This window comes from Drosophila mojavensis, unplaced genomic scaffold, assembly GCF_018153725.1.
Source record: "Drosophila mojavensis isolate 15081-1352.22 unplaced genomic scaffold, ASM1815372v1 contig_74, whole genome shotgun sequence".
NCBI lineage: Eukaryota > Metazoa > Arthropoda > Insecta > Diptera > Drosophilidae > Drosophila > Drosophila mojavensis.
In genome coordinates, this window is record NW_025318899.1 from 19,135,796 (window position 1) to 19,148,864 (window position 13,069).

Genomic DNA, 13,069 nt, shown 5'->3' on the forward strand with positions numbered 1-13,069 from the left:
TATGTAAATAAACTCTTTTTATGGTCGGAAGAATATTAAAAGATGATTTATATTGCAGCAATAATCAATTTTGTTTGACTGTGATGTGGCATGGCTAACAATTTTATTGAATAAACTTAAATTCACAAAATATTTTAATAAATTACAGAAAAAAAATAAATATAGAAACATGCTCTAACCCCCAAAAATATATCTTAATATTTAGCTTTTCTGCTGAACTTAAAAAAAAAAATAAATAAATAAAATAAAATTATATTTATCTTAGAGCAATAATCTATTTCGATTTCCTGAGATGTTTAATGGCTAAAAATTTATGTATTTAATAGTATATAATTAATATTATATAATTTTTTTTTAATTCTTTTTACATTATATTTTTAATAACATAATAAACATTTATAAATTTTAAAAAATATATTTAATGGCTAAAAATTTATGTATTTAATATTATATATATATTTAAAAAAATTCTGTTTACATCATATTTTTAATAAACTTTTATAAATTTTTAAAAATATATTTATTTTTAATTTTCCTGTGATGTTTAATGGCTAAAAATGTATGTATTAAATTTTATATATAAATATTTTGTTAATTCTTTTAATATTATATTTTTAATAAACTTTTATATATTTTCAAATATATTTATAGTAATGCTGGCTAAGCTATTCTGACAATTTTCTCCCTTTCATTTATTTTTGGCTTAACTCTTTTTATTAAATTGAAACTTAGTTCTGAGCTCGTTTGCCTTTGGGAATTTGAAAACTATGCAAGACTGCAGCTACAACCAGAAGCCTTTTGCAGTCACAATATTTATTTGCCTTTGTGCTCACACTCACTCGCTCTCACTTCTGTTGTTTTCAGTGGCAACATACAATCATCTTGTATGCAAGCGACGTGAAAACAAGCCAAGAGGCAAACTACTCTCCCACCTGCAGCTAAAGCAAATAAACAACGTGAAGCAGTTAGAGCAAGCATATTCGAGTTGATGTGAAACAGAAGTTATGCAGCTTGCAGATATGAATGGCAACGGCAGAGGAGCCCAACGCTACCCGCCCCCTTCCAGCTCTGTTTAACCATATGTTTTGCCAAGCTTATTGAAAAATATGCTCTGACAGGTAATATGTCAATGCGTGGGATTTGCCAAAGTGCCAGCGTCGCGTCGTCTCCGCAGCAGCATAATGGAAGCTGCTGCAGGAGCACGAGCAGCCAGAGCTGGGGCTGCTTAAGGATATACACACACATACATATGCAAAGTTTCGTTTGGGCCCCTCAAGGCATGTTCTTAAGCCAAAAGAAAATATGGCAGCACTCGGTTGAAAAACCTGCGCAAACAGCAGAAGCAGTAGAAGCTTAGCTTGTGGGAGGTGGTTGGGGCGGGGAGGTGGTAGCACTGCAGTTCTGTCTCTGATGATTTATCGCCATCAAATTGAAAATTGAGTGCCTGACATTGTGGCAGAGACGAGCGCGCATTAATATTAAGTTGTATATAAAAGCGAACTGTCTGTCGCTCACTTCACTTACCGTAAAGAGACAACTGGCCACGCAGATTGCGGCCCAGGAGCCAACCCAGTAGCGCAGGACGGTTCGCTCGCGTTCCGGAAAGAACATCGCATGGCACGGTGCTCCGCAATCATGTAGATCCTGCAAAGGAGAGAAAATATCTGAATGAGTAATGCGCATTGGCTAAGTGAAGCGGCACAACGGAAATTAATTTTCTGCGTTGCGTAATTAATTAGACTTTGCATTTAACGACTGCTCTTATGGCAACAATAGCAATCTGTGAACGCAATAGAACTGAGTGACAGATAAAGAGTGAGAGAGAGTGGGCATGACAGAGTGAGATATGTAATGTGGCTTGTTTGTATTCGAGACAGAGTGAGATATGTAATGTGGCTTGTTTGTATGCCACGGCGCAACACTTCATCATTAATTAATAATTTTAAGCTGCCTCCCAGCAGGTCGTAAAAAGTAGATTGTAATTTTTAATAAAATTTTAATTGTTTTTCAAGAGAGGGTATCGCAAAATTGTCACAGATGATAAACTCTTTAGATACTCTGATTATGAACTGTAATATGTGTATGTTTCTTTATAGATGTAGAACTCGAAGATCATTTCTTCTGTTTCTTTATTCATTCTATTATATTGTCTCTTTCTCTCACATTTTCAATTTGTAAATCATGCTGACCTCTCATTTTACTCAAGTTTTCTCTCTCTCTCTCTCTCTCTCCTTTGTTACGTATCCCATTACTACGTATGCTCCTTCTTCTTCTCAGTTTCTCTCTGTCTTTTTCCCTCATTCTTTCCCTCTTCCTTTCGGCGCTCTGAAGATGCGAGCAAATAGGAAATAGCAAATAGCAATGGGTTGATAATAAGAAATATGTTAGTTACAATAAGAAACTGATTTTTATATCATCCCATTATTGTCAACCTGTCCCATCGTGCCTCTTCTCTATCTTGATCTATTTATCACATTTCCCACCACCTCTCTCTTATTCTGTATGCTTGTCATTCGCTCTGATATTCCTAATGTCTTTATCGTGTAAGCATTTAGGCATAGGGTATCTGTGAATCTAGCACTTCCCAAGAAATCCTTTTTTTTTTTTCAATTAACATATTCTGTAAATTCACATTAATTACTTGTTACATATTAATGTGAATTTTTATTGAAAATATAACAATTAAATTTTAATTTATCAAAATTCAATTTAAGAAAAAAAATGCCAGTTTCGACAATTATAAATGGGCACTATTAATATTTATGAATATTTATAAGAGCTTAAAATTTAGTTCAAGAAATTATTAAGTATAATAAAAAGAGATTAACAAATTTTATTAATGGTTTGCTTTATCAATATGTAATCTTATTTGATGCTTATATGCTTAAATATGTTATTAACAATACATTATTTCATATTTTATTGCCTATATTTTCTATTGAATAAAACATTTCATTAATTTTTCTATTCAACTTCAGATACGCATATTATAGATATCATGGAGACCAACCTGTTGAAAATTGGCAAACTTTTTCATTTCGAAATCTTCCAAACTTTCTCAGAATAGTTTTAATCTTTATAGAAATCTTGTTCCGTTTCAAATCAGTGTTTTTTCTCTTTTATTATATTCACTCCATTTCAGTTAATTTCCAATCTTCATTTCGTCTGAGTGTATAATTTTGATGCCAGCTACTTTGGCTGGCAATTTGGAGGCGCTTCCGCTGTTGCCAATGTTTTTTCTCTCCTTAGTCAGACTGAAAAGTTGTCTTCCTCTTCGGGCTGCATGCGCCACAAATATGCGTAAGTATATCCGAATTTGCCTGGTTGCTTATCATTAACATCATTATATAAAATTTGTTGCCGCTTGCTGATGCTGTTGTTTATTTTCATCTCTTCTCTGGCTTTGGGGCCTGAGCTCGCGCCAGATAAAACGCGTTTAACGCGACGTCGCAACGTCGCAACGTCGACAGGTTCTCCCAGCGACTCTAACCCTCCTCCGTTTCGCGTCGAAAGGCAAGAAAAGAGAAAAACGCAATTTGCGCCGCTAACCTAACGATGATTGCCCCAAGTGAAGAGAGCTGAGGACCAACAACATCCAATCCGGGGGCCAGGATCAGCGGGAAGCGCCTTTTAAATTTTTAATGGGAACTTCAAATAATGCCCTGGCCAAACACATAAAATTTTTCGGGGTTGCTCTTTGACAGAGGTTTGCTGCTGTGGCTGCAGCTCCTCCTACCCACAAACTGCTTAGTTTTTGTTTTCCTTGCTGGCTTCAGACAGCCACAAAGACAGACAAACAGACAGACAGCCAGAGTAAGCAGCCGTCCTCTGTGGGGGCTTTGGCTGCATGTGAAATGAGCTCGACTCGAGTTGAGTTGCCAACTTCCAGAGAGAAAGAGAGAGAGAGAGGGAGAGAGAGAGCAAGAGAAATGCGTGAGGCAAACATTTGCAGATGTGTCGAGAGATTTGCATCAGATGCAGATACATTTCGTATTCGCTGTTGCCAGTCAAGAACAATTTTTGCAATGTTTGTTTGCCTTTCTCTCTCTCCGAGTGCGTACGTATGCGTGTGCGTGTGTGTGGCTCTATCTAAAATTCAAATCTCTTGTGCCGCGGCCAGTGCCAGGCACAATGCAATTGGCGGGGTTGTTTTACAGTGTGTTCACTGTGTCTGCTCGTAGTTCAAGGTTGAAGCTCCCCCCCCCGCTGCCCTGGCCAGAGCCAAAATAATCTCTGGCGTAATATCATTAAATTGCATTCATTGCCCGCAGAGCTGACAGAGCTGATGAATTGCATGGCCAGGGCTGGACACACACACACACACACACACACACAGAGTGAGTATTCAGGGCTGGTAAAATTTGAGTTTGTTTGTGGCGCACTTTAAATGAACTCACCAAGTCAAACAGACGCCTCTTCTATGGCCAATTAAAGCACTCGAGCTTCGTGCGGCAACAGTTAGAACAAAAGCCCAAAAGACAGCGTGGCCCAAAGGAGTTACAACAACAGTAACAACAACTAGCACACTGACCACAACAAAAGCCCTGGGACTTGCACATTGCATTGTTAGGCAGGCCTGCTCCGAGTCAGTCTGAATCCAAGTTTCTGCCCGCATCTCGGCTCTGGCTTTGGCTCACCCCGCCCTGGCCAACGGCCTCGTCTGCTCTGTCGACTCCTAGTCCGGCCCATTGTTTTCGATTTTTATGAGGCATGTATAAATAATTGCGCCCAAAGGCCGCCGACATAAGTTTTCATGCCGGCCGCGTGGACGAACACCAACAGCAACAACTAAAACGCGACTAAACTGAAGTCCGTTGCCAGCTGACACGCCCCTGCCCTTGCGCCCCCGGCCACGCCCTAGCTGTGCGGCGAACAACATTTACCATCTTGTTCTTTTTTATCGCGCTCTCTTTCTATCCCTCTCTCCCCCTCCCTGTCTCTCGCTCTCTTTTGTTTTGACTGCCGGCTACAAATGTAATAAAAAATGGCAGCAGGCTGCAAGTATGAACAGCATTTAAGGAGTTTTTAATTTATTATAAATATATTTTATAGAGAGACGAGGCAGCGGCAGAGGCCGAGGCAGAAAAAGCTCAGGTTAGCAACGACGGCTGCTAGTTGGAGTATTGGGGGGCGTGTTGATGATGGGCAACCTGCAAATTATTATGACTAAAGTCAAGAGTCAGACATAGGGCACGAAGCACAAAGGAAATTGCGAGGGCACAGTGAAACAAAAGACATTGGACAAGTCGTAAAAATGATAAAGCACAAAAGTTATTCAAGACATTTTGACAACAATTTCAAATGATCTAGTACAAAAGTTAGTCGCTATATTTAAATGAAAAAAATTAAGTTTAAAGTTAAAAGGCATTTTAATTATAAAACATTAAATTATAGAAACAAAATAAAATATTTTAATTAAATGTATATTTAGTATAACTAAAAGTTTAATAAATATTAAATATAAAATAAAACCATAAACAATTAAAATATATATATTTATTTATATATTTACGTATAAAAAATAAGAAGTAAAAAATCTTAATAAAATATATATTAAATATATCCTAAAGTTGTTTAAATATGAAATTTAAAAAATTAATAAAAAATATATTTACATTATATAAAAAATTTAAATAAAATAATAATATTTATGGTGAGATTGCTGATGATGTGAATAGTAAATAAAACTCGTATAAAATACCAGCTAATTTAATGCAAAAATTGATTCAGCTTTTTTGAATTTTGTGTAAATACGAAATATAAGATATAAACTATAAAATATGAAATATAAGCTAAAGAATATTTTTTTTTTTTTTAATCCTGATATACACACATTTAAAATAAAATATTAGTAATATTAAAAAAAAATAATAAAATTTTTTTGGTGAAATTGTTGATATGAATAATAAATGATACTCATATATAATCTGAACTAATTTAATTGAAAGAAGGCTTTAGTTTATTTGAATTTTGTTGCAATTTATTTATGGCAAATTTTATAAGCATCGCAAATAATTTCTTTTAATATTTTAAGACTGAGAAACTTCACCTAATGTTTAGCTATAATTTCATAAACTCTCTTTCCTTATATAGCTCTCAGGTCTTATAGAAACGTTTGACAATTGAGGAAATAAAAAGTGTTAATGGCATAAACTCAGACAGCTTTAATAGACATACGCACGTTTTTCAAAGCAATTAAGATAAAATATTCGCCTTTTTTTGTGCCTGCCAGACGCCGTGGTCATAAAATTTTCATTCTACGAAAGGCTACAAAAACACTAAATAAAATGTGAAGAAGTTTCTATGAAACTTTATATGTGTATGTATATGTATATATATGTAGGTACATGTAGACCAGTGTGGGCCAAAAACTTTATCCGTAGACACTCTAGCTGAAGGTATTTGGCCACAGATTCATCATCAACCACCCGGGCCAGAAGCCAAAGTCATAGACAACCCTCGACAGCGTTAATGATAGCTGTGAATCTCTCTCTGTGTGTGTGTGCTCATGTGTGTGGGTGTATTTGTGCTTGTATTTTTGGGGGTGTTGCTGACATTGTTAAAGTCAAAATAGACAGACGAACAGACGGTGGAGAACTGTAGAAGCTGCAAGGCAAAAGATCTAAAGCATCGAACGGATGTTTCCAATGTGCAATTCGATTGTCCTAAGGGTTGATTTTCGGGGCGCAGGATGTGTGCAGCACAGGATGGGCCTGTCGTCTATGTCTGCTTGCTCGCTCTCTGTGTATGTGAGTGTGTGTGTGTGTGTGTCTGTGATGTCTGGCATGTCCTTTGGGAAAGACGCCACTGCGTCGCACTTGAAACAACTGGCAAGGACAACAGGAAACAGCCTGCCTGCCTGCTGACAACAAAACATGCATTCGAGCATTGAATAAAATTTCAAAATAAGAGACGGCAAAATTGATATTCAATAATGTGACCGGAACGAAGACAAAGTGAAGTCAAGACGACGACGACGACGACGACGAGGCGTCCAACAAGTCTTAATAAGCAATTTTATGCAGGATGTAAAAAGCAAGAGGGCGAGGGTGAGTGAGTGGGAGAGGGAGAAAGACCTGTCGGGCAAAGGCGACAAAGTGTTAAGCGTGGTTGACCAAAACGGCAAACGAAATCAAAAATGTCGCTCATAATTTATTAATATTATCGGATGGGTCGGCAGCCAAAGACCCGAAAAATGAAAAACGAAATGCGAAAAACCACAGGGCCCCAAAAAACCAAAAACAACAACAACAAAAATGCGCTCAAAGACAAAGTTCGAGGGCCGCACAAATTACACATGTCGACACTTTATTAAGGACACTCCGAACTGAAACTCGTGCCGCTGCTGCTGCCGCTGCTTCAGTTGCTGCCGCTGCCGCTGCCGCCACCTTTGGGCTCAGCATTTCGATGGCATATCAAAAAACATTTGCTTTTTGCGGTCCCTCAACGAGGCTGATCCCGAATCCACGCCAGGGCACCGCCGGCTATAAAATGTCGACCCGTCCATATGTTAGCGGCATAAAAACCAGGCAGTAGGCGGGGCAACACCCCTTTTTTCTTGTTTTTAGCCAACTGATTTTCTTTTTGTCTCCTCGAACTGTCCGCTCTCCCGCCCGTCCTCTCTCCCTCTGTGTCTCCATTTAAAGTTGGCAGCCCCATCCAATTTGTTGTTGCTTAACCCTTTCATGGCCAAATTGTTGAGGCAACGTACAAATTATGCCCAAAGCGATGAGGAGCGAAAAAAAGAAGCGAAAACAACAACAGCAACAACAACAAGAAATTGCATATAAAAGAGCGCAGAGCTTGGGCAGATATATAAAAGCGGTTCGAGCTGCTGCTGCAGGGTAAGCGAGTCCGTTTTTGGGCTCATGTAAATTACAGAGGTCGGGGAGTGATGGAATTTATAGCGGATCCTCTTGGCCATCTTTGGCTCTCTCTCTCTCTCTCTTTCTGTCTGCCACATATCGTGTAATTTTAATGGAAATTTATAATGAGCGACGTTTTAAAATTTATGTTGCCAAAGGTGACACAGCACGCAAATTAAGGTTGATGGGCAACCTTTGGAGTGGGGCCATGTGCGGCGCCTTTAGGCTGTGTGAATGTTGTCGGATCGTAAGAGAGGGAGAGAGAGAGAGAGAGAGAGAGAGGGAGAGGGAGAGAGAGGGTGACAGAGGGAGAGGGAGAGATTAACGCAAGGTGCAAAAGGGCGCACAGAATTTATTCAGATATCAACACCAGCTGAATTGTATTTCATCTTCTGCTCATTTGTTTTTCTGACAAAGTAATTAGCCATTGAATTTAACAGCGAAAAAGGGTTTTGAATATGAATATTAGAATGACCCTTCTTGCCTAATGATATAAGCCTAGAAACGAAAAAAAAAGGGTTACACATGTATGAGCTTACTTTACATATATAAATATTAATTAATTTCATATTCACAGCTGAAGCATAGCGTGAAGATAAGCTTTAATGTGCACTTGAAGTGTTTCATAATAAATTATTTATTGTAATTGGCTGCAGCTAGCCTTAAGCCTCCGCAGCAGATCCCTATGCTAACTTTGTACGACTCGTAGTCCCCAAACGCCCCAAGAGCAGAAATCTCAGTTAATGCCAGCTAAATGCAGACAACTTAAAACCAACTTAAAAGCGACTTAAAGAGCTATACGCACATTCCATAGACACTACTTATATAGATATATATAATAATATATACGTTATATACAAATGCCATGTACGTCGCTTGCCCTAAAGACTCCGGCAAATATTTATCGGATCGCTTAAAATGCGACGCACGTTCGCAGCGGGCGGGAGAGGGGGGAGCGCTCAGTTGTGTTGCATGCCGCATACATAGACGGCAGGAGACGGAGCGAGAGAGATGGACAACGTGACGTTGACACTCATACCACATGGGCACAATCCAGTTGCTAGCGGTCACAGTCACGCAGCTGACGCATAGCAACAGCCACCACCACCACCACAGCAGTAGTAAGAGCAGCAGCAGCAACAACAACAACAACAGCAACGGCAACATGATAACCCACATAATACAACACAAACCAATCATCCAGAAACAGGCTTCTACTTGAACATTAACCCAAAACAAATTAAACAATTTGTTGCGTCTAACCAACCAAAAAAAAAGGAAAAGAAAGAAATAGTTAAGACAGCGTAGACAACGTTTAAATACTCTTGCAAGTAGAGAGGAGTTAACTAAATAAATAACTAAGTAAAGTAAATAATTCAGCTAAATAAACATCAATTTTATAAATATCAAGTAAAGTATAATTCAACTAAATAAATGTAAATTTTGTAAATATCTAAGTAAAATAAATAATTCAACAAAAAAAAAAAAAAAATTTATTTATGTCAAGATTATTGTTCTTAAACTTAGCTTATGTATTTATTTAACAGAAGCAAATACATTTTAATATACTCCTTAGGAGTGAAAATTTTATCTGTATTATCAATATTCGATTTGATTTTACTGTGTCTAACCATCCTAATTATTTCCTAGTAAAAGAAAGTAAAAGATTATTTATGGCATAAAGCATAAGTTAATTTAGAGAAATTTTACTTGAGCTTGAGCTGCTTAAAATAGTTTTAGTTATTCAAATTTTATTTTCATTTTATTTAAAATATATTTTTGAAAATTCGTAAAGTAATCAAAATAAATAATAATAAAGAAAAATAGTAATAAGAAAAAATAAATAAATAATAAGAAAAATATAATATAATAAATAATATAAGGAAAATCAAATAAATAGTGATAAATTTTAAATTAAAATAAAATGATAAATATTTATTAAATTTCCTCGCTGCAAATTCATTTTCCATTTCATTTCAAGTTTCAGATACCACACACAGTGAACGATCATAGGGTACAACTGTCTGGCGGGGTACAACTAACTGTAAACTGTAAACGGCTGGCAACATGCACACAGGCAACATGTTGCAGACGCAATGTTGCACAAGTTGCTGCCAGACTTTGAATTGATTTCTGCTTGAATGTTCAAATTTCTAGCCTCTTCCAGGTACTGCTCAGCAGGTGCAGAGGCAGAGAAGCCAACTGCAAAACCTGAAGCTGGGCTCCTGGCACTTTTTTTTTTTTGTTTTTGTGCTGCTGCTGTTGCTGCTCCAACGCTGACATTGACGCTGGCAGCGACTTCTATTACGATGGCAACGCTGGCGACGTTGGCAGGCTGCAAGCGCAGCAATTTTCGATTTGACATTTTGGCAGCTCTCTGTCTACTTTTCTAATTGCATTGCCCGAAGGCGGGCAGGAGGCGGGTGTAAAGTTTTAGGTCGTGTTAGCTGTGCTGGGGTCGAGCTCTGGACACGCTTCGCTTGGCAGCATCTTCTACATAATTTGACATATTAATTTTTAGTTGGCCTGTCATGCGGCATTTTCCACAGAATGACAACAACTAATGAGCAGCCAGCACAAAAGCAGAAAACTTTTAACTGTGAGCAGGGGCGGGCGGCTGTGTAGAGGTTGAGACTCATTCATAGAGCTACACATACATTTATATATATAAATATATATACATATATACACCCGCACTGCAGTCTTGTCATCATGCTGCTTCTAAACTGTTTTTGGCCACATGTAGCGCGGCTCGTCAACGCATTCCCAGTTGGTGGCAATTTCTTTGAATTTTCTTTTTAGCTTTATTTTTAATATGCCCTACAGTGGAGTATGTCAGAAGAGGGTATAACCGATATTGTATAAATGTAAAACTTTTGCTTAGTAAAATATGCCGAGTAGAAAAAGTTTTTACTCTACAAATTCCATTCAGATTCTGATTAGAACTAAATATGAACTTAAAAAGCTTTTTTCATGACTCGAAGAAGAGACATACATATATACGACATATAAAAGAATGAGCTCCACCTATCTACACATCTAAACACACTATCTCATCTAGTTAAACATTCTTCATCTCAACCGTTTATTGCTTATTCCACAGTAACTGCTAGTCGAGTAAACTCGTTCGTTTATGTTTCTTTCTTTTTGTTTTTACTGTAGCACATTTTCCTATATTCCTGATTCTATACAAATGCTCTGTGTGCTCTGCTTTAGACATTAAACGTCAACTTTTGCAACAACAATTTTCATTTGGCTTGCGTTTTGTCTTCGCTTTGGCTTCACTTGCCCGTCGCGCCGCGCTGCTTCGCATCGTCTGAAGCGCATAATTTAATAAATTTATGGAATTTAATAGACAGCAACGTGTTCGGTGGCCACAAATTTGCGGTGGGTCTGGAAATTTATATGCCAAAGCTGACGCTGACGCTGAAGCTGCCGATGAAGCCAGGGCAGCCTAGCAGCAGCCGAGTGGGCGTGTTGCACTTGTGTTTGCCGGAGCATGAAAATGATTATACTTAAGCCGCGGCTAGAAAATATAGCTCTTAAAGACTTGCCAAAGAATTTCCAGTAACAATGGAAATTAAAGCTGTGGCCCATTAGACGGCTTAGTAAACGTTTTTTTGAGCTTATAGAGCTAAGTATTATAGTGGGATTTTGAATGGAATTAACTATATTAAAGGAAACTGGAGTTGGATTGGTCACGGGACTTGGCTGAAGGCGTATTGAGAAAATATTTCTATTGATATTTTCAAGAATTTATAATGTCAATAATATGTACATGTATTTATAATAAGTGTTATATTTATATATATATTTATATATATTAAGTATATATATGTATATGTATTTATAGGCAATACAAAAAATATTTTAACAATATGTAAGCCTATTTTCAAATAATTAATTATAATTTAAATTATATCAATAATTTATGAATATAATTTGTTATTAATTATTATTATTCACTGTTATATACCTAATTACAATTACAAATACAAAAATAATTTATTAATGAAATTTATTATTTTGGTAATTATATAAAAAATTAATAAATAAATAAATAAATAATTTATTAATATAATTAATTTATAATAATTTTTTATAATAATTTTATAAAAAAATGAATAAAATTTTTTGCATTTCTTTTATCAACTTTTCTCGCCTCATTCTATATATCTATACAATCTATACTTATTTAGTTTTCTTTACACTTACTCTTTATTACTATTCAATTATTCTTCTCTTTATGCTTCACTGCCTTTCAGTCACAATCAATTTAAAAATCCTTTCTAATCCACTCATAATTTCATTGCTCAATACCTCCCACAGCTGCTTAGCTTCCGATCCGGCTTTCAGGTCCAAGCAGGTTTTAACTGCTCTTCTCTATTTTTTCCTCTGTTTGCCTTCTTGCCTTCTGGCAGATCAAGCAGTTAAGCTTGAGCTTCAGATTCAAATAATTTCCGTCATTAGGCATACGTCACGCGCCACTCATTAGACTCTGTCAAAGAGTGCTTGGCTGCAACGGTAATTTCGTAGTGTCGCCATAGTATCGCCTAACAAGCAAACGGTCCACTTTTAAGTGAAGTCCTCCCCTCTCGATACATAGCTCGCCGAGGAAAAATATTACAACAATTTGCATGGAGCTCAAAGCCAGTTGCTGCGAAGGAGATGCAGATGGAGGCAGTTGCTGTTGCTGTTGCTGTTGCTGCAACAGATGCAGATATGCCGCGATACCTGAGGACTAACGGCACAAAGTGTGCTGCACACAAAGATATATCGATGCTGCTGCCTGCTGCCTGTTGCCTGGCTGCCAGCAAGCCAGCAAGCCATACAGTTAGAAGCCGGTTCTCAACTGCAAAGGCTACCAATAATAATTGCAAGAACAACAATCAAGTTATGGGCAGGTGGCTAAGCAGTGGCTGACGAGTCAGCCAAAGTCTCGGCCCTGCCAGGTAAAGGTGATGCGCTTCATAGCTCTGGCCCAATCGGAGTGCACAGTGCACAGTCAGTCCACAGTGATATAATGCTCAAAATTATATATCATTTGAATAATAACGCAGCAAATTACATCAAAGAAATGCCATATAATCGATATGACAGCTACGCAAATTGTTAGGAAATGAAAGATGATCGAACAATCGTGTTTCGGCCGAATGAATGGGAAGCTGCCATGGCCGAGTGCCTGACAGGGTATTCGCCTTTGT

The 13,069-nt window shown here is 37.4% G+C and overlaps 1 protein-coding gene across 1 annotated transcript in view; it reads right to left on the bottom strand.

Moving 5' to 3' along the window:
• Positions 1-13,069, bottom strand: part of LOC6582959 (frizzled) — a 119,762-nt gene that overhangs the window by 75,108 nt on the left and 31,585 nt on the right. Inside the window, exon 2 of the mRNA XM_002008604.4 lies at positions 1,525-1,644. Coding sequence (XP_002008640.2) covers positions 1,525-1,644 — 120 coding nt within the window. The remainder of the gene's footprint in view (positions 1-1,524; positions 1,645-13,069) is intronic.